General features: G+C 36.7%; 2 protein-coding genes across 9 annotated transcripts in view; one reads left to right on the top strand and one right to left on the bottom strand.

The window, feature by feature from the left end:
- The window catches only part of CASK (calcium/calmodulin dependent serine protein kinase), a 396,439-nt gene that overhangs the window by 239,573 nt on the left and 130,832 nt on the right, over positions 1–26,034 (top strand). For all 8 annotated transcript variants that reach the window (XM_068532540.1, XM_068532538.1, XM_068532536.1 and 5 more), the window contains exons 6-7: positions 20,072–20,174; positions 25,769–25,944. In XM_068532540.1, coding sequence (XP_068388641.1) covers positions 20,072–20,174; positions 25,769–25,944 — 279 coding nt within the window. The remainder of the gene's footprint in view (positions 1–20,071; positions 20,175–25,768; positions 25,945–26,034) is intronic.
- Positions 6,726–7,954, bottom strand: GPR34 (G protein-coupled receptor 34). Its single transcript, XM_068533687.1, has one exon. It carries the CDS (start codon positions 7,875–7,877, stop codon positions 6,753–6,755), a length of 1,125 nt encoding a protein of 374 aa, XP_068389788.1. The 5' UTR covers positions 7,878–7,954; the 3' UTR covers positions 6,726–6,752.

The raw sequence follows: 26,034 nt of genomic DNA, 5'->3' as shown, positions 1-26,034 counted from the left end.
TTTCATCTGCAAATTCTTTAGCTTGGTCCTTGAGGGGTGTATATATTTCAGAAGGCCAGGGTTCATCTAGATTTATTGATTAGAAAACGTCTTCCTTTCCTTATGGTGTCTGGCAAAAGAAACCATAAGCAAAGTAAAAGACAGGTCCCATACTGGTAGAAGTTATTTGCAACCCATATAAAGAACAAAGGATTAGTATACGTGATATATAAAGAATTATTCCAACAACTTGAAAGAACAAAAAAGAATAAAAGCAACTCGTTAAAGGGAAAAGGGGAAATGGTGTAGATATGAGTAGATGATTCACCCACAGGGAGATGCCATTTCACACCTCCCAGATTGGCAAAAGTTAGTAAATCTGAAAAAACCAAGTATTGGTGAGGATGTGGGTAGAGGAACTCTTATCTTACTAGTGGTGAGCTAGGTGTATAAATTGGTAAAATCGCTTTGGAGAGCAGTTTGTCACAACTGAAGTAAACTGAAGATGTTCATACCCTTTACAACCAAGCATTTCCACTTCTACGTGTCAGCCATAGAAAAAGTCCACACATGCACGCAGGAGGCTTCTCTTGAGCGTGGTTTCTACTAGTGAAAAAGTGGAAACCACCTAAAGGCCCATTGTTAGGAGAAATGGAGAATTGAACTGTTGTTTATTCTCACAGTAAAACTACACTATGCATCTGTTAAAATGAATGAATCTATCAACACAAACATAATTTGAGTGAAAAAAGTTACAAAAGGATGTATTAGTGAGATACTATTTGTTAAATTTTAAAAACAAAAACTAATGCACATTGTTATTCATGCCACCTACGAATGTTATAATAGTATAGACATGTACATCAAAATGATATACACTAACTTTAGGCAAGAGGCTCCCTCCGGATGAGCTTTAGTATATCTTCTTGGATTATGTATAGGTACAAGGGAACAGTTAAGCAAATAGGGCCAAAACATTAACATCTGCACAATTTGGGTGATGGGTGCTTGGCTGCCTGTTATGTTGTATTTTCACTTTTTTGTATGTTTGAAATATTTTATACCTAAAAAATGATTATGTGTGGAATTACCAAACCAGAGTATGACTGTAACAGTTAAGTGTTGCTCCTGGAATAACTTGCATGGCTTACTAACACAAAAAGAGATTCTATGCATCATCAATACCTGTGTCCAAACCACAATTAGAAACCTTTTCCAAAGCTCATCTTATGATGGTTCTTTATGCATTTCCTGGGCTAGAAGCAAAATTAATAAGGGTGAGATGCTCTAATTTGATTTCTTTTTTTTTCTCCTTCTATTCAACCTGTATGCTTTTGTACTGCTTTATTGTCCATGTTTCAGGCAGAGCTTTCACAGAGTGTACAAATGTGTGATAGCTAGAAAACTAGTTCTTTAAGATTTTGGTCTTTTGACATCACACAGTTTTGATGAGTAATAAGCAGAATTTTTTGCCCTAAATACATATTAATACCCATTTATGGTTTTTTTAAAAAAACAAAGGACATCACAGTGATTACCATTGTGCTTGGGCAGAATGAAATGAAAACGAAAAGCAGTGTCTTAGCAGAGACAATGCCTGTGGAATAAAAGTCTACCAACTTGCATCCCCTCATATGTAAAATACAGAAAATACTTCAATCACGATGCAATGAGGAGTAAATGATAATAATGCATTGCGAGCACCCAGCACAGTAAAAGGTACATAAATATATTTTACTTTGCTTCCCATTCCGTTGCACGTAAACTTGAAGGGGGGAAATAAGAGGCAAAATAGAAGTTTAGGACAAACCTAGCACTTCCATTTTAGCTCTGAGTCTATTGTTACCACCACGCAAGCAGTCCTCCATGTCTTAATTTGAAAACCAGACTGAACTGAGGCACTGTAGCAGCCACTTATAGGAATGTGTTCTCAACTTGGCCATGTAGCTACGAAAAAGGACACTGCATCATCCATCGTGAGAGTTTCTATCTCATTCGAGTTGTCATAGTTCAGATTATATTCTGAGATTCAAATGCTTTCTTCTGATCAAAAATACAAGTTTCTTTAGAAGTTTATGGTGTCCTTTGGTGCCTGACATAGAAAACTCTCCAGTAAATGTCACATCTGTTGTGAATATTTTTCTCACTTTGTGCTTTTGCTTTTATTTTTGTTTATGGTTTTTGACAAAAAAATAAGTCTACTTTTAAAAGTCAAATCTATGCATCTTTCCCTGTGCTTATTTCTATTTTATTAATAGGAAGTCTTTTCCCTTCCACAGATGAGTTAGTCACATATTTTTAAGTCTTTTAATGCATTCATTATTTACATTTAACTCTTGATCCAGATATAATTTTTTTTTTTGGTGTGATATGAGGCGAGGCTATAAATTGGCTTTTATTTTAAATAAGCACAGCACTATTTATTAATTCATTTCTTCCTTCCCCGATGCTTTTTGTGATGTCTCCTTTATTTGCAGTGATTCTCTTTGAAGGAGGAAAGTGTATCAGAGTCACTCAGAAAACTTTTTAAAACTTCATTTAACAGCAGAAACTAACACACCATTGTAAAGCAATTATACTCCAATACAGATGTTTAAAAAAAAATTCACTGAACCCCACTTTGCAAGCTTCTAGCACATCTTGACTAACAGAATCCTAGGTTGCCCTCTGATTTGTTCCTGCTCCTACCCTGTTGAGAGTGATTAATTTGTCATATAATCTTCTCATGTATCGTTGAGGGTCTGCGTAGAGCTGTGCATTCTGTTCCATTGATAAGTTTATCCTTGCATGTGCTCCACAGTGTTATCCTTAATGAAGGATAAGAATATATTTTAATATCTGGTAAAAATAAGTTTCCATTCATACTTCAAAAGGCTAAAAAATAAGTAGCCTGTTAACATGTTTCTGCAAAATCCAGGCTGCCTGTTGAGAGAACTCTACTTCATGCTGTTTTTCTCTTATGGATAACTTTTCAGTAAGGCTTTGCTTCACAGAGCTGTAATTATATTAGTTCTACTTTCATATCAGCAGAACTGAAGAATCCATTTTGAAAAGAAGTTGAAAACAAAACCTTCTGTACTAGAACAGAATTTTCTTTTTCTATTGACCTGATCTTAGAAATTCAACTGCCATCAAACCCAGCTCTGCACAGAATACTTTTCCAAAACTGACAGCAAAACTCAGCATTTAGGTCTTACTCTCGCAACCAGGCAGTTAATTATGCCTTTGTTTGGTTTTGCATATGTGAGATGTTATTTAGAAACTTGTTCTCAAGATCTTTTGCAAGGTGAGGCTATGTATATACTTCTGAATTTCCCTTTTCTGTATGCTTCTAGAACTAAATCTTGGCTTGGGGGAGGTAGGGACAGTGTTTCCTACTTGTGTACACCAATGCTCAATAAGAAATAAAAGATTATATGTAATAAATAGCCTTAAATTTGGTAAGTTTAGCAAATTTTTCTAAAAATTTAGAAACATTCTCAGGATTCAGGTTACTCTAAGGTATGTTATTAGTGAAACTTCTGTCGGTAAAGAAAATCTGTTAGGAGCTTATGGATAGGTTGACTTTTAACAAAATTTATTTTATCACAAATATTATAGCAAGAATTGACTCAGTGTACTTTTTTACTTTTTTAACAATGCCATTGTGCAGGGCTTTATAGGGATCATCTCATTTAATATAAATAATGAGAAAGCTTCTAGAATTATGAGTGTATATGTGTTTCTTTTAATGTTCCATAAAACTACTACTAGTAATAATAATAATGTAATTTAACCATTCAAACTGTATGTTTACAATAGACACATGTAGGGATATAGAATGTTTACCAATAATGTAAAAAAGATTTTAATTTTGAGAACATGAGAGAAAATCAGTATTGTCATATTTTTAAATTATACAAACAGAAATACTGAATTTCAGTTTGGTATTTGTTAACAATTGTCAGAGCAGAGTAATTAATATAAAATTTATTACTTTTTTCTGAGCCTCTGATTTTTCTGCAAATTTCTATTTTTATTCTCAAATGTTTCTTGTTTTTTAAGTATAATTCTGCTTTGACCTATTGTTTGTTCAACCATTTGTGTACACTTATTGAAATACAACTAACTGAACACTAACTGTATACAGTCCAAATCTCATTAAAATAAATTCAGCCCTAACGAAATTCTTCATACTCTTTAATATTGATTTCCCAGTCAGTGGCCTACCTGAAGTTTGAAGAAGTATTCTGACTGTAAAAAAAAAAAATTCTCATACTCTGTGACAGAAACTTAAGAATGGATCCTTGCAGTTTGTCATAACAGGCTTTTACATATTAAGTCAACAGCATTCTGATTCTGTGTGTAATCAAAAAACTGTTATAAAGCAAAAACTAACACACCATTGTAAAACAATAATACTCCAATAAAGATGTTACAAAAAAAAGAACAATGCTGGCCAAACTTTTGAGAATGGTTGCCTTAATGACATCTCCTGATTACAATTGTATGACGTTTTCTGCAGCTATATCTAGATACATTGACTAGGAAAAAAACGAAATAACCTACTTTTTCAGTTCTGTTAAGCACCCCTTCCCTCCCTCCTTCCCTTCTCGTTCATCCATCCATTCATTCACTCGTTCATTCAGTTATTCAACAAATATGTATTGATCTTCTTCGTGCCAGGCAATGCAACTATGCTCTGGGTAGTCAGTGATGAATGAGGGCCCTTTTGAAACCCTCTTACACTGTTGGTGGGAATGTAAATTGGGGCAGCCACTATGGAAAACAGTATGGAGGTTCCTCAAAAAACTAAAAATAGAGTTGCCATATGATCCAGCAATCCCACTCCTGGGCATATATCCAGAGAAAACTATAATTCAAAAAGATACATGCACCCCTGTGTTCATAGCAGCACTATTCACAATAGCCAAGACATGGAAACAACCTAAATGTCCATCGACAGATGAATGGATAAAGAAGATGTGGTATACACACACACACACAATGGAATACTACTCAGCCATAAAAAAAAGAATAAAATAATGCCATTTGCAGCAACATGGATGGACCTAGATATTATCATACTAAGGGAAGTAAGTCAGAAACAGAAAGACAAATATATAATATCACTTGCATGTGGAATCTAAAATATGACACAAATGAATTTATCTACGATACAGAAACAGACTGACAGATATAGAGAACAGACTTGCAGTTGCCAAGGGGGTTGCCCTTGGGATGAGGGAGGGCTAGATTGGGAGTTTGGGATTAGCAGATACAAACTAGTATATATAGAATAGATAAACAACAAGGTCCTACTGTATAGCACAGGGAACTACATTCAATATCCTGTGATAAACCATAATGGAAAAGAATATGAAAAAGAATATATATATATATATATATATGTATATATGTATAACTGAATCACTTTGCTGTACAGCAGAAACTAACACAACATTGTAAATCAACTATACTTCAATAAGATAAATTAAAAAAAAAAAAGAATACGAATAAGGGCCCTTTCTCTTAGAGCTTACTCTCTAGTTATTTTTGAACACACGAAAATTTCAGAATTTGCTCCTTTTAATTCTAACCTACAGGTTTTCTTTATTGTTATGAAATATTTCAAACACTCAGATATATACCAAAAATTACATAACAAATACCCATGTATTACCACACAGGTATAACAGACATTATTAATATTTTGCCATGTTTGCTTCAAATCTCTCCAGATGTAACCATTAACCTTAAGTGGGTATATATGTTTGTGTATATTATGACGTATGTTTTATATTTTTATTGCATATGTATAGATGTGTAAAGAATACGGTATTGTTTTATGTGGTTTTGTATTTTACATAAGTGATTTCATAGGGTACATACCCTTTTGCAGTTTTTGTTTTTTATTCAACATTATTTTTGCCAATTCTCCACGTTGATGCATGCAGATGAAGTTTTTTTCTCCATTCCTTTGCTGATGCATACTCATACTTAGGTTGTTTACATTTGTTTAGTATTGTGAGCAGTAGGTCACTGAGCATCTTTACACGTTTTCTTGTATACATGTTTGAGTGGTTCTGTAAGATGTATACCTAGTAGTGGACTTGCTGGATCATAGGGTGTATACATCTTCAATTTTGCTTTATCAAAGTGTATGGTCCAAGATGGCTGAATTGTTTATAAATCTGTTTTAAGTAAGGTGCAGTCTTAAGTACTGTCGCTAGGCTATTGAATTTTAGCTCACCTATTGTACTAAGCAGTGATAGATAGTGGGTGATTTCATTTTTTATTAGAATTTTATTATTTCATCTGTTAATAGAGGTTTAGACATAAGTGAATACAGTGGCAAATTATACAAGCTTTTTAAATGACAATGAACATATATTTTCTGACATTTTAAGTTGGTCCTCAAATCAGTTAACTTTTAAGCACACTTTAAATTAGTATTAGGTACTTGATTTTGAATAGCTACTTTAGTGACTTGAGAAACTATAACATTTTCTTTAATTATTCTGTGGTTAAAACCATAAATTTCATTTAATTTTATAATCTATGTTAACAGTGTTAGCCTAAAAGATTTTATATACAGATTTAAAATCTAGTGATGAGTGTAAGCTTGCACTTAAAATATTTTATAATTAAGCAAACGAAATATCACAAATAAGCAAAGGACTTTGGGAGGATCTAAGCTTTGTAAATGCTAGAGCTTTGTTTCATAATTTTTTGTTCTTCAAGGAATTAGGCTGTATTTTATCATTCTTTTTAATATGTTTACCGTAAGTGCTTTAAGAAGTAGACTGAATTTTAGCTGCAGCAAATGTATCATGCAGGGAGTATCCTGGTTTAAATTCTGAAGTGCTTTCACTCCTGCTCGCTTCCCCTTGAAATCGTCTGGAAAGAAGTTGGCACATTATTTTGCGAATGTTACTGGACATCAGGAAATACATGACTGGATCTAAACAGCTATTAAAAGATGAGAAAACCAGCATGATCTCATTGGTTTTGTGAACGATTTCCTTCCAATCGCAAGACGACATATTTAGCTGTGAAGAAATATAGACAAATCGGAAGCCATGATAGGGAACAAAACATACAGTAAAAATGATAAGCACAATAAAGGAATTCCGGGCTGTAGTGGCATATTTGCCAGAATTAGGAAATTTTGACCTCCTTTTAGAAATCCTCAATAGATTCTTGCCAATCTTAATATATGAAAGGATTATTAGTAGGAAAATTAGCCAGAACATTACCACAAGAATGTAGTTAAAAATTGCTTCTCCTTTTGCATTATGCTTATCTCTATAATGGAAACACATTGTGGAATTATGACCTCCTTTCTTAAGGGTTAAAATAATCATAGTTAAAAATACAGCAAGAGCAATTATCCATACTATACAGCAAACATAAATACTCTGTTTGGTTGTTATCGCCTTCCGTTGTTGTATAGACCGATTAATTTTTATGTAGCGATCCAAACTGATGAATCCAAGCAAAATAATGCTAATGTACATGTTCATATAAAATAGTGTTCCCACAACCTTGCAAAGAATCACACCTAGTGTCCACTTGTTTTGGTTAATGTGATACATTATTCGGAAAGGGAGGCAGAAGATAAGTAAGAGGTCTGCAATGGCTACATTGAGTAGGTAAATCTGAATGGAATTTCTTTTGCGGTGGATACCCAGAAATACATAGAGGGCAATTATGTTTCCAACGAGGCCCACGATGAAAATAACAGAGTAGAATGTTGTTAATACACTAGAGAGTAATTTTTCATCCATGGAACAGGCAGTAAAATTTGATGCTCCTGAGAAGTTGTGTGGCCATTGGACGCTGTGATTAGTTATAAAGTGCACTCCCTGGGAGGAGCAAGGCCAGCTGCTGACTGAAGTTGTCGTCATTGTTACCATCTGACTTCTCGTTGTCTTCTGTAGAGATCAAAAAGTGAAGGTGCTAAATGACATGTTCCTTGACTGTAACTTTTATGTCTTCAGATTTCTCCTACAACAGAATGCCAAACATTGAGTGAGTCACTTGTTATTTTAATAACAATTACTTTAGCTCAAAGCACAAATAGTAAATGATTTATTTTCAGACATTGTGAGAAGCTTTCCTTTTATCTTACTTTGGACCATTTGGATATCTACACAATATATGTAGCAGCATTATGGTATCACAAAACAAGCAGCACATATAGTAGAATCTTGTGGAATGTCCTGATCTAACCTTTTCTATGCTATGATAAATGTTCAAGGTTTGTTTCATTTATTATATTAAAATAAATATCTGAACTATGGAATCATCTTTTCTTAGGGAAGTTTTTATGGGAATAGAGATGGAGGTGAAATGACAGCTCATATTTTTCGAAGATGAGTGTCAGTTTCCCTAAAGGTAGTTACAGACATGAGTGAGCTGGGCCCACTGCTGGCCCCTGTCCAGCTTCCTGCCTTGACTCTTTCCCTCATAGGTGGCATTCATTCATTTTGACACGTGTTGCCACATGGTATGTGACAGATAAACTGTGGCAGTCTCTCATTCCATGGTGGGAATTGGGGAAATGGTCCTAAATTTCTTCCTTTTCAACCTAGCGCCAAGTTGAGGGTATTAAAATCACTTGCCTACAGGGGCATGCAATTACCGTAACAGACCAATAGAGCACAGCACTTGCCTCATTAGGCAGGCTCGTAACACTGCACAGGAGAGCAAAGTAGCCAAACAAAACCAAGTCAGGTGGTGACAGCCGCCAGTTAGGCACCTTGGAGAGTCTCCTTGACCTAGAAGCATAGAACATAGAGTGATAATGTAGATGGGAAAGAGGATGTGTAATCCAAGATTTTGGAAGGAAGTAACTGCAGCTGAAATATTCCGTGGGCTAGGTCATGTGAAACTGTTTGTAAAATAGTGTGTGAATTCCACTTGTTTGTGGCAGCAGAGAATGTTAGCAGTGCTATTTGTTACTGGCTGTTTGCTGGGCATTGGCTGCTGTGAAGAGCTCAGTCTGAGAGGCCATCATAAAGAGAAGATGTGAGGAGAGGATTCCAGGGGGTCTTGTCACATTCCTTTCTTAGAGTGACTTCCCTATTTCTTTACAGAAGCTTCTTAGCAGGTGTCATAAAGACATTCAGGACAAGGTTATCAAAATCAGACCTAACTAACTCTGTGACCTTCGGCCAACAACTTAATCTTTTCTAAGCCTTAGTTTTTTTGTTTGTAGAAATGGAAAAATGCATTCTATAAACAACAAAACTGGAACATAACAAGTGTTATGTTTACATAACACCTGGAACATAACAAGTGTTATGTTTACCCTGGAACATAACAAGTGTTCAATGACAGTTAGCTTTAAAAAAAATAAAACACCTTTTGATTAATTTTGTTTTAGTGAATATCTCACACTTGGCTAAGTACTGCTTGGAAAACGAAGGTGAAAATGACAGAGACCCTGCTCTTGGTAAATATTTTTTCAGGAGTGTGCATTTAAACTTTGAATGCTGTACAGTGGATTTGAATTACCATAATTAATTTTCTGATTTGACATTATACACAGAGAAAAGCATTTGGAAGAACTTAGCCTTTCTTAAAACTACCTATAATTTGATCAAGAAGAAACCATTTTAGTAGAGTGTGAAATTCTTGTTTAAAATTTTGTCAAGGGGGGAATTTGAATCCTTGGTAGAGGAACTGACTGGTGAAGAGGAAGTTATGTAATCCCTGGTAAGAGCCTGTCGCCAGAGCTGAGGACAACGGAGGGAGGGAGGCAAGAGGACTGAGCCTAGTCTGTCATGTGTCTCAACTGCACGGAGACAGATTTCACAAAGCTTATAGAAACTTGCACGCATGTTTCTGGTGATCTGAAATTCTAAAAAGGAAAGGGCAATCCAGGAAGAATGGCAGGCTGCCAAAAATGGAGCTGATAATGCAATGTAGATTACCAGGAAGAGGAGAAGGGCCCCGGTAGAGGGACCTGTGTTGCGTGGTCACATAGGGAACTGGCTGAGGCTCAGGTAGAAACATCTCATAGCCATTGATGAAAGTGAGCTGAGGCATGACAGGTGACACGATTTTGAGAGCTCAGACAGCTGAAATGACTTTAAAGGTCATAGAGTTTTTGTTTTGTTTTGTTTTTCTTCTCCATTGCTATATTTTAAACTCCATTAGGGTTAGGAAACAAGTCTGTTTTGTTTGCCTCTGTGTACCAAGTGTTTAGCACAATAAATGCTGTTGAATGAAAAAGGGAATGTAGTAGAAAAGTATGTAAAGTCCTACATGTGGATATTAAACTATTCAAGTACAGGAAGGGCTTTAGCTACGTGAACAGAAGCACAATTGCGATTGACTGCAGTTGCTGTGCCTGCAGTGTGACGTGGCTGCAGCAAAAACTAACCTGTCTTTCGTTGACTTCATACCTATGGAGTGTCTTAAACGAAGATTGTCACTACTAATCGGTACTGTCCTAAGCTGGTAGGGTTCCACCTGGAATACAGTGTTTCATCCTCAGCAGCACACTTAAAAAAGGCCACAGAGCCAGTGCGGGGGGGGGGGGGCGGGGGGGGGGAAGAGCCCAAATCATGTCAGAGGAGCAAGTGGAAGGAAACAGACACCTGGAGATGTGAACACTTTCAAGGCCATGGAGAAAAGGATTTCACCTCCTGATGTATGTCTTCCGAAAGCAGAAGAAGGACCAGTGAGTAAAAATGCAGAGACAGATGTTGCCTGCTTTTAAGGAAATGCTTTTTTAGAATGAAACAATCTATTTGGGGAGGCAATAAGGTTTTACCACGGAAGATTTTTTTGAGACTGCCACAGTTGGATACTTTGTAGAAGAGACTCTCAGTGGCTCTCAATCCTGGCTGCATATTAGAATCCTCTTGAGGGCTTTTTAAAGATACCAATGCCTGGCTCCATCCCCAGATCTTCTGATTTAATTGGTCTGGAATGGGCTCCAGGCAATGGTTTCCTTTAAAAGCTCCTCAGGGGATTCTAATGTGCAGTCAGAATTGAACCCTTGAGCTAGATGACTGAACCAGTAACTAATATGTATTTAGCATTTGCTGTGTACCAGACAGTGTGTTAAGCACATTTATATTATTTCATTTACATAATCCTTATAATAACTTTGTGAGGTAGGTATTAATGAAAGATAAAGATGTTATGATCGTTACCCATGACCACACAGCTCTTAAATGTCTGTACCCAAGTTGAGACTCAGATCCGTCTAGCTTTTAGAGCCCATGATCCTTTTCACCAAACCTCACTCCTCCTAATCACATATGATCAGCATTTTCTTTATTAATGATGAGTTCTGTCAGCGGCATTTTGACGTGATTCCTTTAGCATTATCCACATTAGCGATTTTAAGAAAAGATTGTCATCTAGCTTTACCTCTCTGGAAAAGGTACTAACCTTTTTATTTGCTATGTCCATTATAGTAAGTAAGTAAGTCCAGAGTTTACAGAATCACAAATCATTCATCAGAATGTTCAGCATATCCCCCAGAGCATATCTTTTCAAACTTATTTCTAGGCCTGATTGTCATAATCAAGATGTTTCTAGAAAGCCATTAGCGCAAAGCACGTAGCCTGAAACCATTTGCCTCAGCTCTAATCTGCAAATAAAATAAATAAATAATAGTTGTACAAGATCACCAATAAACCTTTCTGGTTTTGCTTTATTTTCGAGCTCAAAGAGAACAATGTATTTGTTTAAACAGTAGTAGTAGCTGTCATTTAGAACCCTGTATTGAATGGCTAGTGTTCAGTCATTTATTAACAAATTAACAGATTAGATTCTGTTTGGAACTTAATGGCTGACTTCTGCCTCCTTTACAATGTGTCACTCACTCGCTGTTCCTAAGGCCATTTACTGATGTTTTAAAAACCACTTACTTGATTTGTTACGAATGGCCAGTGAAGATAAGAAACAAACCACTGCATTCACATAGGGACCAGTTTCCCAGGGGACATTAGTTGTAACTGGTGTGAAGTGGTCACAGTGGTTTTCTGATAGTAGATGGTTAATGGTTTTTAATGTTGTTACTTGACAAATCCTGAAGTTCCGCAACCCTGTATTAGTGCTGCATTGTACCCACCAGCACCACCCTCCCCTTGCCTGTAATTTTTCACCTGGCTCCTACAGGAGCTTCTGTATTAGAGGGCAGGACCCGACAGATTCCACTGTGGCCTCCAATGAGCAAAAGCTTTTTAAATGCAGTTTGGGTATGTTTGTGAAAACACCACATTGCTATGTTAAAATACATACCTAGTTGGCAGTGGTAGCAGCCGTTTACATTTGTAGTTTGACTTGATAATCACTGAATCATTCAGGCCATGCTTTAAAAATTGCACTAATTTCTGCATACAAAGTGAAAATTGAACGCATGTTACTTTGGAAAGAATATTATTAGTAGTACATTAGCTTTTGTTTTCAATTTAACTGTGGCTAAAACATTTTTTAATTTTAGGTGAATTCACTAAAGTGTATTTTGCTTTTTCTTTTCTCTAATATTCACCATATTAACTTCTGAAACGCGAAACTTAAAATTTAACAGATTTGGTAAATTACCATAAAATAGAAATCATATAATAAAGAAAATACTATTATTGAAAATAGGGAGTCAGCATAACTTAATAAAGTTAATAAGTTACAGATCACTTATAATACACTGGAAATAAAATTTGTTGCATATGAAAATAACTTTTAATTGATTCAAGTAGATCTGCAAGTCTTTGTGGCAGTATACAAAATACAGTATAAACAATGTGATAATATTGATAGTATGAGCGTAAATATCTCATGTCCTAAAGTACTTCAAGTAACTAAGAAGACAGCCTCATTTTAAGTCAAGTCACGGCAGAGGTATCATTCAGTTTACGCAGGTTTCTAGAAGCAAAGTGTTGCTAGTCACCATGAAGCAGGTTTCATTTATATTACTCAGATAATCAGAATGTAACTTAAAAAACAGATCATTTATGCAGTTGAAATCAAGGCATACTCACAGTTCAGGCTCTCTTGAAGTAAAAGGAGCTGAACCCCAAGATTCCCTAGACACAGAGACTCGTCTTGGTGTGTCAGCTGGGTTCCTCCATCCGGTTGTGGTGCAATTGGTTGGGGTTGTCTTTTTATTTTTTTATATTTGCATGTGGTGGTAGGTGTGTTTTTTCTCTTTTCTTTCTTTTTTCAATATGACAACCCTTAGACTCCTTGTGAAAATATTTTAAAAACCCTACCACTGTGCAACAACTTTATCTTTAAGCTTAATCAACACTTAACTTTAAGAAAATATTTATATCTTCTCTATGAATACCTTCCACTTTGACAATTGTGAAAAGTTTTCCCTCCTCCCCCCCCGCATAAAGTTTATAAATTCTAAGCAGAAATATGCATTTTTTTGTTTTTCCTAACTAATGATACATAATATGCTATATGTACTTTTAAAGCACAAGCATTTAATTTCTCTTTCTTTCTGGATTCATTTTAGAAACTAACAGTCACATAAAATGGCATTCCTGTGTCAACAAAAAATTGGTATTTTCCATTGGCACTTGCCATCTACCCCTACGAGGATTAAATCATGTGCTGCTGCAGCTGCTGACTTTGAACACGCCCTGAAAGGAGTTCAGGTGGCGAGCAGAAATGAGGCGCTCTGTGCTCTGGGAAAAACTGGCAGAACAGGCCTTCAGATAGTTAGATATTTTCAGGAGCTGATTTTATGAGCCCAATTCTTGCCTCTCCTCATATCTAGAGAAGCACTAAAATCCTTCATGGTGACGTCTGCTCCTCGTGACTAGCAGTAACCTGCACGAGACTAGCAGAAACCTTCTGTAAAAAATATGTGCTTGATTGCACGTATTCCCCCTTCACCAAAATCACGTATATACTGATCTTCCCCCCTGTCTCTTTGGAGCAGTTTCTCAGAGCTATCTGGGATGCTGTCTCCCAGGCTGCAGTCCTCATTTTGCCCCCAAATAAAACTTAACTCGCAACTCTCACGCTGTGCATTTTTTTCTAAGTCGACACATGTATTGCATTATAGTAACATGAGTAATGAATTATTTTATTGTTTAATTTTTAAAAGGTTTATTTGATCTGTGTGTTATTTTAGTATGTTTTCATGTATTCCCTTAAGACCTTGGATTTATTTTCTAAAACAATCTTATAATTTTAGGATTAGATGAAATTTGTGATAGTATTCTCTCCTTTTTAGCACCATGATGAACTCTCCCAAGTAAATTAAAATATCTCCTGTATTTTAAAGAAAATAATGAAGTAATTCTGCAGGGGGTTTTTTTGGTCCTAGTCCAATATTTAACCACTACCTGTCCATCTGTGTAACTGTTGGCCCTGCAGTTTAATGTCATTTCTTCTTTCTTGTTGTCATCTGAAATGAAGAAAAGTTAGTTACTATCCTCCCCATAATTGTTACCCTGTAGCTTTGTTTACTTTACACTAAATAATATTTAACTCATTGGGCTTTATCTAACATTCTAATTATTTCTGGGTACATAACACTCTTCTAAACATCGTATTCTCCAGAGCTTTTACTTTGTTATAAATATGACACATGGGACAGAATATTTTTAAATTGCCAGAATAAAAATATTTTGTAGCTCTTACTTCACTCTAGAACTTCTGAGAAGGAAGATGATTACTGTATTGGTCTAGGAGGAATTTGTGTGTGTGTGTGTGTGTGTGTGTGTGTGTGTGTGTGTGTGTGTGTGTTGTTAAAAAAACACATAACATTAAATTAACTATCTTAACTATTTTAAAATGTACAGTTCAGTAGTGTTAAATATATTTATATTGTGCAAGTATACTTATATTGTTATATGTATACTTTATAAAGTATATTTATATTGTTCAGTAGTGTTAAATATACTTATTGTTGTGTTTATATATAGAAATTTTTCATCTTGCCAAACTGAAACTCTGTGTCCACTAAACATTAGCCCCCTCTCCCTCTTCCCCTACCCTTGGCAACTACCTTTCTACTTTCTATGATTTTTGACTACTCTAGGTAATTCACTTGAGTCAGATCGTACAGTATTTGTCCTTTTATGACGGGCTTATTTCGTTTAGCATAATATCCTTGAGGTTCACCCATGTTGTACCATGTGACAGGATTTCCTGCTTTTTCAAGCTACATAATATTCCATTGTATGTATATACCATATTTTCTTTATCCATTCATCTGTCAGTGGGCATTTGGGTTGCTTCCACCTCTTGACTATTGTGAATAATGCTGCAATAAACATGGGTGTGCAAATATCTTTTTGGGATCCTGGCCGGATTTATTTAAATGACTAAATAGTGTTTATCTATTATATGTTCTATTTCATAAAATCTAATATAAAATTTTTATCATGCTAGCTATTTTTCCACACCTAAGCCATCCCTTTTCAAAACACTGATTCTGTTTTAATCTTCAGTTCCCTGATGACCCTACTGTGACCAGATTTGAATGTAAGCTTTTCTTAGTTCTTCCTTTATATGAGCTTTTTCCTGTTCATTCTGAACTTTCTGCTTTTTGTTTTGGTGTTCTCAGCTTATTCCCATACATCCTCTTCTGCTCACCCTTCCCCTTCCTCGAACTCTGTTGCTATCTTAGCTTTTTATTTATACAAAAGATAGAAGTAGAAAAGAAGAAATAAACAGATATGCTTGTTTGGTGCCATCCATTTATGATATTACCGGCCTCTCTTTATCTAGATCCCAACCCTTGTTAAATTCAGCTCACCACCCACTCCAGGCCTGAACCTCACCAGCTAAAATGAGGACTGCTGGGTACAAACACAGAATAGTGCTGATTGGTCTCGCTTCAAACTCATGACCACAAACCTCGAGTGGGCCCCTATGCTGCCAACAGTCCTGCTATATTTCCTTAGTCTGGCGGTTCTCAAAGCATGGCTCCTAGACCAGTAGCATCAACATCACTCAGGACCTTGTTAGAGATGCACATCCTTAAGCTCATCCCAGACCTTATGAGTCAGAAACTCTGGGGATGTAGGCCAGCAGATCTGTGTGATTATGATACTAAAGTTTGCCAACCACTGTCTTAGTTCGTTTTCATGTTCTTTGAAAACCCGTTTCACACCTTCACTCTTCTGCCAACGACCCCCTCTCCTTCCTCACTCCCACCTGCTGATCACTTTTTATTTCAAGTAAATGGAAAATAGAAGTGCTCAGAAGAGAACTTCCTCATCTTCTTACATCCACATCTGCCTGCATCTACAGGTGCCCCTGTATCCTGCCTTCTTCGCTGTCACTAGGGCCAACCCCCTTCCCACTTGCATATTATATCCCATCCCCTTTCTCTTCTGGGGTTGTTTTTTCCTTTCTACAGGATCTTTCCCATCAGCGCGCAAATGTCTCTCTAAAAAAACAAAACAAAAAAACAAACCTCCCTGAAGATGTCTAGGTAGTGCTATGGAGTCATCTAATGCACGTGTTGTTAGGTGAAAATTTTGAGTATTTGTATGTATTGTCTCATTTTCAAAACAAAACCAAACAATGGAAGGATAAACCAAAAACTAATGCCAATGAGGTGAGAGAAATTGGGCACGAGGAGAGGGGACAAAAGCTAGGCCTCTCTGAAAAGTATTTGTTTATGGTTTTGCCTTTGGAACTTTGTGTACATGTTTTGTATAATTAAAACCAAATTAAGTCAAAATCTAATTAAAACAAATTGGCCTCACCATGTAACAAATTGAAAGTATAACCACAAGGAGAATTCTTTTAAGTGACTTTAAAATAGGGTGGGTTGTTTTGTTTTGTTTTCATTTTACATAATTTTAGATTTACAGAAAAGTTATTGTACAAGAAAAGTACAAGGAATTCCAGACACCTTTCGCTCAGATTCCCCATATGTTAACATTTTACCTTTTGTAGTTAGTAAGTATCCTGTGGGGAGCTACTCTGAGATTATACAAACATCCTGTCACTCTTCAAGCTTTCACCCACTAGTTTAGAACCCTTTGCTGGTTCTTATCTGACTCAGTTATTACGATGATAACTGCCAAATGGTGATTTTCTAATGCCAGAATTTCTTCTACATTTATGAATTGATTCTCTACTTAAAGGAAAGCTTTTCCTTCTCCCCATTCATTTACTTATTTATTTACATCAGCATAGACTCATGAATTCTTACTTTGTTGAATAGTAAAACAGTATTTTGATACATCTCTGACAAAAAGAATCACGAAGAGATCCTAAACAGCATACAGTGGTTTTGCTGTTACTGGTAATGGAAATGTTGTTATTTTGAAACTTTTATACACACACATTAAAGGAAAAAGCAAATGAATGATTATGTTAATGTCATTAGGTACCAACATTATCTGACAAAATCGAAGAAGTAAAATTAAAAACTATAATTGAGTAGGAAGAAGCATCAGTATGAATTGGTGATTTATTTTTTTTCCTTCTAAAAAATACGTAATTTTTAGCTATGTCCACTTGAAGAGTCGAAGCAGCAATAACCTAATAGCAATACTATACCCAATATCCATATTGTGGATTTAAATACCTTTACCCACTAAACAGAAATGGGGCTGTTTGGAGAAATGGTCAGTTCCAATTCTGGGGCAAGAAATGAAAAAGACAAGCCTTGAACACCTTGTGCCTGAAAGCAAGGAAGTTATCAGACTCCTAGAGTCTTAAAAAAGGACGTAAAAGCTGACTTAAGTAGGGGCTCTCACTGGCCAAAAACAGGACAATTCGAGCATCAAAATGAATGATGACTGCAATTGATTAAAACACATCAAAAATATTAAAAATCTATAAATCATTATAGACAACCGCAGAAGCCTCCTACCTGGTCTCCTTTCTTCCACTCTTGTGCCCTTGCAATCTCTTCTCCACGCAGCAGCTCAAGTGATCCTTTCAAAACCTAAAACTCATCTTAATGCTCTCCTGCTCAGAACTTTCCAGTGGTTTTCCATCTTGCTCAGCCTAAAACCCAGAGTTCTGGCCTTGACTTCAAAACCCTAGACCATAGGGTCTTTGATCATCTGAATCGCGTTTCCCACCACTCTTCCCTTTTGTTCATTCCTTTCCCAACACACTGGCTTCTTTACTCTTCTCCAAACATACCAACCCCCTTCGTGCCTCTGGGCCTTTGTACTTATTATCCTCCACACCAAGATCTTGCTTCCATGTGGCTTGCTCTGCGACTTCATTCTGGTCTGTGTTCACATATTACCCTATTAGAGAGGCCTTCTCTGACACCCCTTCCCTTACTAAATAGCAGCTCCCTAGTCTTCAAACCTATCACACCTACTTCCCTACCAGCCTAATTTTACCTCATAGCACTTAACACTACCTAGTCTTGTATTCATTTACATATGTTGGTTTCTTTGTTTATTCTCTATCTTAAGTTCCAATTTTATGATTTATCTCACTTAAGGGTTTGTTGAGAGTGACTGAATCCACGCTCTGATGGATACATAGATCTCAGTGTAACATTAACTTAAGCATAAATATAGTCAACAAACTATATAAAGTGTGTACTCTGGGATTCTGATTTAAGCTTCTACTACTCATTCCTAAGAAGGTGATGAAGACACTGGCCAGGAGACCCTTTCTGGGTCTAGTTTGTATTTTCTTCTTCTGCATCATGGCCATCCTTTTCTAGGCTGGTTCATTTGCTGTGCCCCACACTAGAATCATGCTAGGGCTATTGCTTTTTTCTTCAGGTCTGTTGTCATTGATCTCTATTTGAACCAGCTGAAAGTTCCCATTGCGGGAGAGCACTCTTTATCAGTTGGTTTCTATAGAGGTTTGCTTGTTCTTCCATAGACCCTTCTGGCTACTTTGTGTCTTCCTGCAGTTTGCTCACCATTCATGTACACTTGCTTTTTCTCTCCTCTCTTTCTCTAACTCATACACACTCATACATACATTTATGTTCAAGGGCTCATCTTGCTTTGTGCTAGACTGTATCGTAAAGGTCTTTAAACAGCCTTGGACAAAAAGTAACTTCCAAAGTGGAACCCTGATGCTTTCATTGGGCAGAGTAAGGATCCCTCCCACTTTTGCGTATCCATCGTCAAACATCTCTCCGGGTGTACCAGCTCAGAGTTTTATTGCACAGGTCTCTTCATGCCCACTCTCACGCAGGCGAAACCTGAACTAAAACTGTGTCATTTTATGTATGAGCAAATATAGGACAGAATAAAAAATACTTTTATCTTCCAAGCCTGAAGAGGCTTGCCTTTTTCACTAACTGGCATTTTAAGAACAGGTCATAGCATATGTAATGTTAGTCATGTTGGAGAGCATAGTATTTGAGTAGAGACCAAAGTTCCCTACAATTAAATGCTTCCGTGACACCAGCCCCAGCAAGGTCCCAGAAAGAGGCAGATGCAGAGGACAAGCTCCTACAAAGAAACTCTCATTGTGACCACAAAGCATATGATTCTTAGCCCTGGTCAAGCAGCTACTCCTCGGGGAGTTTGTCTTTACCCTGGACTAGAGGCCAGCCAAGTAGTCTCCTTTCCCCCTTCTCCTTTCTCACCTCCCATTCCCACAGAGAGGAAGGGCAGGTCCAGAGAAAAGACCCCAGGAAGAGCATTGAATTCCCCAGGAGCCAGGCTCAGTTAAAGGCATTAAATCTGACTCTTCTTACTTGGGGGTGGAATGAATAAAGAAAAGAAATAGGATGGTGGGAGAGTGGACAAAGAAAGGGCCATCAACATCCCCTAAGGGCCAAGATACAGTGGCTCTGTAGGTCAAGTCAGAGGTTACAAGAAACACAGGTATAAAATATATTTTTCCTTAAACAAATGTAGAGTGTCACTCAAAGGAAGAAAATATTGCATGAAAAGGCAGAGAACATGTCTGTCTTGAACATCCATGCTTCCTAAGTAATTCCTAGCACCATACCCTAGTCTTGGAAACAAATAATTCCTGAAAAATATTGGATAAAACAGGTAAGTCTTTGGAGAAATCAGCCAGAAGTAAGAATAGAGAAATAATTCAAGCAGCCAAAGTAATTCCAGGAGTTTTTAAAGTGTTACAATATGGTCATGTTATTCGGTTTTGTGTAAATTGAATTGTTCATCTTCAGTTAATCCTTATCTTTGGTTTGTTTGTTTGTTTTTCTTTTCAGCCCCACTGTGTTCTCCTTGCCTCAAAGGAAAACTCGGCACCTGTTAAACTTGGGGGCTTTGGGGTAGCTATTCAATTAGGGGAGTCTGGACTTGTAGCTGGAGGTAAGAACACTATTTTTAAAATTTCCTTCAAAACCTCGTCACTTTCAGGCTGGTGTAAAACTTTCAAACTAAATATTAGTCCATCCTCAGTGTTTCATACCGCATTCCACCTCACCCTAACCCACCCACAAAAGTGCCATAATGTAGTTTTGAATTTAATAATTCTGTAGTCATAATTAGAATTTTAGTCCCTTAAGATAATAGACTCTGTCTTTTTACTCTTTGTATCACCAACACTTAACAGGGAAGAGACCCAACATACAAAGATTAAAACAGTATTGGAAGAAGATGATATTTGAGGCAAAGTGACTTTTAAAGTTGAACTGGCCAAACGAAGTCAAATCTAAAATATGTGGATTAACTACTTTCAGGTTACATCTATGGCTAATTCTTAATTTCACACTGTTTTCCTCTTTCCATTTGTGAAAGAGTCCCACTCAAGCCATCAATCTGTGTATTTGGGAAGAGCAAGCAGATGTGAGTACAGACTGATTTTATTATTAGCCAAAACAAACATAATTAGAAAATTCCCATGCCAGAAAAAAAAGAGAAGAAAAGTTCAAACGGAAACTTTCTTCACCGGTGTACAGAGGTGGATGCTAATTACAGATTCAAGAATTTGGTTTTATTTATTCCTTTCAGTAGATTCCAGCGCAGAATGCTGCCCTGTTTTTAGTTTTGTTCTTTAGTTTTGCAAATTACTTAGTTCTCCCTTCTGCAGACTACCAATCTTCTAGTCATTGCTTTCTATTTTCCATCTCGAAGTACTGCCAGCCTTCACAAGGAGGAAAAATATCAACAGTATTAAATTCAAATACCTAACAAATGATAAATATCAAAATAATAATCTTTTACACAGGATATTTCATTTAATTCACTATTACTAAAACATCGAAGCAGTATTAACATAGACCATCTTCTGAAAAATGAGCCATGAGTCATAGTTGTATTCTTTAAATCATTATTTTACCACATTGCCCTCTAAAATTAAATTGTGTTTAGATTTTCTTCTAGTTTTGCATTTTCTTCTAGCTAATCATTTCCAAGAATATGAGAAACTGCAAGTTGAGTATAGTTTTGAAAACTGATTTTTTTTCCTTCTAATTCTAATGAACTAGTGAATTCAAAACTAATGAAAAGTTTTGAAATTTTTCATCTGTGATAAGAAGACTGACCATAGGGTCAGGTAACAAAGAACAGTTTAATCACAGAATCATTGAATCTCAGAATTCGAAGGGGCCTTAACTTCTCCAGTCTTGTAACTAATGATTGAATTCTCTCATAAAATTCCCAGCAAAGGGCTGAGCTCTAGTTTAATTCCTCACGTGGCAAAGAATTCACCATGTCCCAGGACAGTTCATTCTTTTTTGGAAAGCTCCTAAGTATTGAAACGTTCATCCTTGCGTTGAACGGAAGTCTGTCTTCCTGTAACTTCCACCCAGTGGTCCTAATTCTGACTTTTGGAGCCACAGTAAACAATTTTAACCCTTCCATATGATAGTCATTCAGATGCTTGAAAACAGCTATCATGTCCCCCTAAGTCCTATCCAAGTTAACTTGCCTAGGTTAATTTAGCCATTCCTCACATAAACTGGTTCAGAGTCTCCTGACTGTGCGCCAAGTACAGAGCCAAGACTGAGCACAACTACAGGTACTTCCAAGCACACAGAAGCTTGAGGTTATCACTTCTTTTGCCGTGGATCTTACATTTCTATCAGGCTCCCCAGATTGCATGAGCTTTTTGGACAACCCTATAACACTGCTGGCTCATATTAATCTTGCAATCAACTACAAATCCTAAATTGTTGTTTTCAAACAAACGTTGCTGTTAAACTAACTCTCTCAAATCCAGTATTTGTACAAATCACCCCCATGTTAAGACTACACAATTAAATAACATAATTTCTGACGATTACATCCTCAAGGTTGATGGGATGATATGAAATAAAACGAATTCCTTTTATATGCTATATACTGGCCATTTATAGTGTCTTTGTTTCTCTTGATCTGGATCTTCATCCTGTTAGTATTAAAAATGGTATGGGCTTCATATTTTACTGTGCATCTCAACTGAAGGGGAAAAATGGATTCATTCGATTCACCCAGACATTTTTTACATGTTAATCTGTTTTCCTAAAGTCCATGAATCTTTCCCCTAAATTGTATATTTTTAAAGCTGATTTTTAACCCACAGTGTGTCAGTTATGCAAAATTTATTTTTCTCAATTCTTCTAGAATTAAAATACTTTGTGATGGTCAAAATATTGTCGTTTCTTAAACATACCTTTCCTTGCAGTCTTGAAATACCTACTTCAAGCATTGCAATGTCTTTTAAAATACAGTCTACATATGTAGATAAGGGATAAATGATTTCTCTTATAAAAAGCTTTCATGTTGTTTAAGGTATCAATACTTTTGAAAATTTTACTACTTATCAGCTCATTTGCTAATATTTAACAGAAAGCTATTTTCCCGTCAGATTAGAATCTTTGATCACTCAGTCCTCCAAATAGAAAGGAATTCTCTCCTTTATATGTTCCATATAGTAAAAACCATTTACGTATATTTACACTTCCCCTATCTGAAACTCAGCTGTTTGGAAAACTCACTTATCCAGAATATAGCTAGGAACCTAGGAAATAATTATAATAGCAGCAAGACATTTCCTGCCCTTAATACCTGTTCATGGTTCTCTCAAGTGAGCATCTAAAGACACACTCTGAGGCTGACATGCTTCCATTTTTCAGAAACTTTTGTGGATTCGTGTTCCGTCATACCTTGCACCTGCTCTTCCCTCTGGTTAGAATGCCTTTTGTCATTTTATGTATCTAGTTAACTAAGTATACTTGAAGGCTAGCTAACAATCATCTCTTAAAAGCAGGCTGATCTTCACCGTCCCAAGTGAGGTAACCCTATTCCTTCTGTCCCATATTACCATAGCTATCTGGGCTACATACCTCCATGTAGCATTTGATGCAGGGATTTGTAATTATATCAAAGACTGAGGTTTGTGAGGGCAAGGGGGGACCATGGCTTATCTCTTGTACGCCCACAGTGGTCCTAGATTGTGTCTGGGACCTAGCAGGCACTTAGGAAATTTTTCTAAATGAAAGAATCTTGTTTCTAATGAGATTACCGTTTATAGCAGATTTTATGCAAAAATTAGGAGAAGACAAGGCTAGAGTAAGCATAGTGAAAGAAAAGAAATGAAAGCCTGACAGAAAGAAATACATTGAGCAGACACCAAAAGTTGGAAAGCACAGCAGCCTTTTGGTACTGAAGAAATCAACCCTTGCATACCTCTGAAGTTCCCAAGGGCGATTTTGGTTCCATACCAGAGTTCTTTCATTGGTATCCACAATGATAATTCTGAGTCATCAAGAAGAAGTTAAATTATGTGCAGCATCTTGTGTAAGAGAAGTCAGGAAATTGTAGAAAGAGAGACATCCAAAATTATTAAAGTAAAAAGGTTTGGGTGCGTAAAGATCCAGGTCCTAAAGTATTGAATATGTACCTATTCAGAACAACTCTCCCCACCCTGAGGTTCTAGGTAATAAGCTTTTATTATATTATCAAAAAAGCTAACATTTAAATATTTAAATGTACATCGGAAGTGTCTCATATACAGTGACATTTAATTTGGCTTGGTAATTGGCTTCCCGTTCTTAGAATTCTGTGGTCAAAGTCATAAAAATCAAGTGACCACAAAGAAGGAAAAGTCAAGTGATCACGAACCAGGAAATTGGGGAGGTTGGTGTATGTTAAAGGTTAATAACTCCAGTCCTTTCACACCTACCGATCTTCATGAAATAAAAGACTCATTCCTATGTATTCTTTCTACCAGGGTCTTTTCCCCTTTCATCTATGAGCAAATTCTTGAACCAAAAGACATGTATATTCCTCAAGGATGAACCCTAATTCTCCAGAACCAGGGTAGTCTTCAATCTGGATAAATGGAAAGAACCTCCCCTGGCTGGCCGGGGCTGGCTGTGGTGGCTCTGACTAGTCCCAGATTGAGGCCTACATTTTGAGATGCTTGGTCCTGTCTTGTAAGGGAAATAGTAGGAGTCAAGTTGAGTTTCAAAGCAGTATCCCAACCGTCGGCAGGTACCTGGCTGGTGCCCTGGTACCAGTACTCTGATCTCTTACCCTGCTTTTCCGTGCTTTTACCAGCTCCTGTCCATCAGACCAAGGCAAATTCTCCAAGGGCACTGCCCTGTCCAGGCTATTAATGAAGTAGAAGGCTTAGTTCTCATCATTTCTACTTCTTTTTGTTACCTGAGGGAACCAAATGGGGCAATATGGAAATAAAAATCTTTCCTTCCAACCAGTAGAGTTTTCACTGATCTACTATACATTTTAAATAAAAATATTTTCACTCCCTGAGCCCTGAACTTAATCTCTTCTATTATGGGGGAAGGAGAGGAACCATTATGATCTGCAGCAAAGGAATATTCCCAGGACACAAGCTAAGAGCTGCTTTATCCTTCTCATCCCAACCAGGTTTGACAATCACCAACAAGACTTTTATGATATATTCTCTCTAGCTGGATTAGAAGATCTCTGAGGTCTTTTTTTAAACTCCGATCACAGTTCTGAGCTCTACATAAAGTTTTGTGCAAGCTTCAAAATAAAAATTATATTGGACTCGTGATGATGAGGGTGGGGCTGTAAGGGAAAGGGAGGAGAGGAGGGGCCTGCATAGAGCTAGAAGAGCTGCCAAGTCTGATGGGCAGTTACCCTCCCACAATAATTTCCCTACAGGGTACAAGCCTTTCGTTCTCCAGTAGAAGAAAAGACTTCTTTTGGGATGCTGAGTTAAAGATGGTTACTAGGGTACAAACAACTGCTTTCAGATTCCTTCCTGAAACCTAACTTTGATAGGAAAAAAAGAAAAAAGCGCTTCAAAAAAGGTAGAAGTCAAAGAAGATTGAATGGGAGGAGCTTCATGATTTTACTTTGGTTTATGTCATATATTTGCTCTCATTCTGTTCAAATGTTAACATTTGGAGGAAGCTAAAAAATCTTATTATAACAAAATATTACTAACCATTGTTAATTGCTGCAATTAATTCCTAAAATCAACTGAACAGGATTTCAGATTCATATTCCAAATAAAAGTTCTCAGCATTAGGTTTAATTTGAGAGTTTCTATTTGGCAGTCAAAAGTAATCTTTTTCTCTACAGATATCTTCTCACTTGCCCCCCCTCTCCCTGCCCCTGCCTCTGCTCTATATTTTTAGTAATTTTCAAACTTGTGAAAATTAGAAAATTTAAACAACTTCTTCATGAAGCAACAAATGGGTAAATACTTACCATGCAGCCTATGGAATTCAATAGGAAGTAACAGTGTTAGAAGACAAAGTACCTCTCCTGGGCTCAATATTTTCAAGACGTGATTAGATAAATAATTTTTTTCTTTCTGCCTTTTTTCCTTGATTTTATAGAGGAGGGGAGAGGTGGTAAGAGAATATTTGCATTGTTAACCTTGTCATTCACACTGTTACTGTTCTATTATTTTCAGTTTTCAAATGGGAAACAAAAAGCCCATTTTATGTAAACATTTTCCCTTGATGTTGTCATTTTAAATGTAGGACGCGTCGGAACACCTCATTTTATGGCCCCAGAAGTTGTCAAAAGAGAGCCTTATGGAAAACCTGTAGATGTCTGGGGTTGTGGCGTGATCCTTTTTATCCTGCTAAGCGGTTGTTTGCCTTTTTATGGAACCAAGGAAAGATTGTTTGAAGGCATTATTAAAGGAAAATATAAGGTAACATATTATGAACGTTTTATTTTTCCATTGAGATTAAATTATTCTGAAAAATGTGTTTTGAAGTTGCTGTCTGTCTTTGGATTACTT

The sequence above is a fragment of the Eschrichtius robustus genome, chromosome X (assembly GCF_028021215.1).
Source record: "Eschrichtius robustus isolate mEscRob2 chromosome X, mEscRob2.pri, whole genome shotgun sequence".
In the NCBI taxonomy this organism is placed as follows: domain Eukaryota; kingdom Metazoa; phylum Chordata; class Mammalia; order Artiodactyla; family Eschrichtiidae; genus Eschrichtius; species Eschrichtius robustus.
This window is presented reverse-complemented; position numbering and strand designations above follow the sequence as displayed.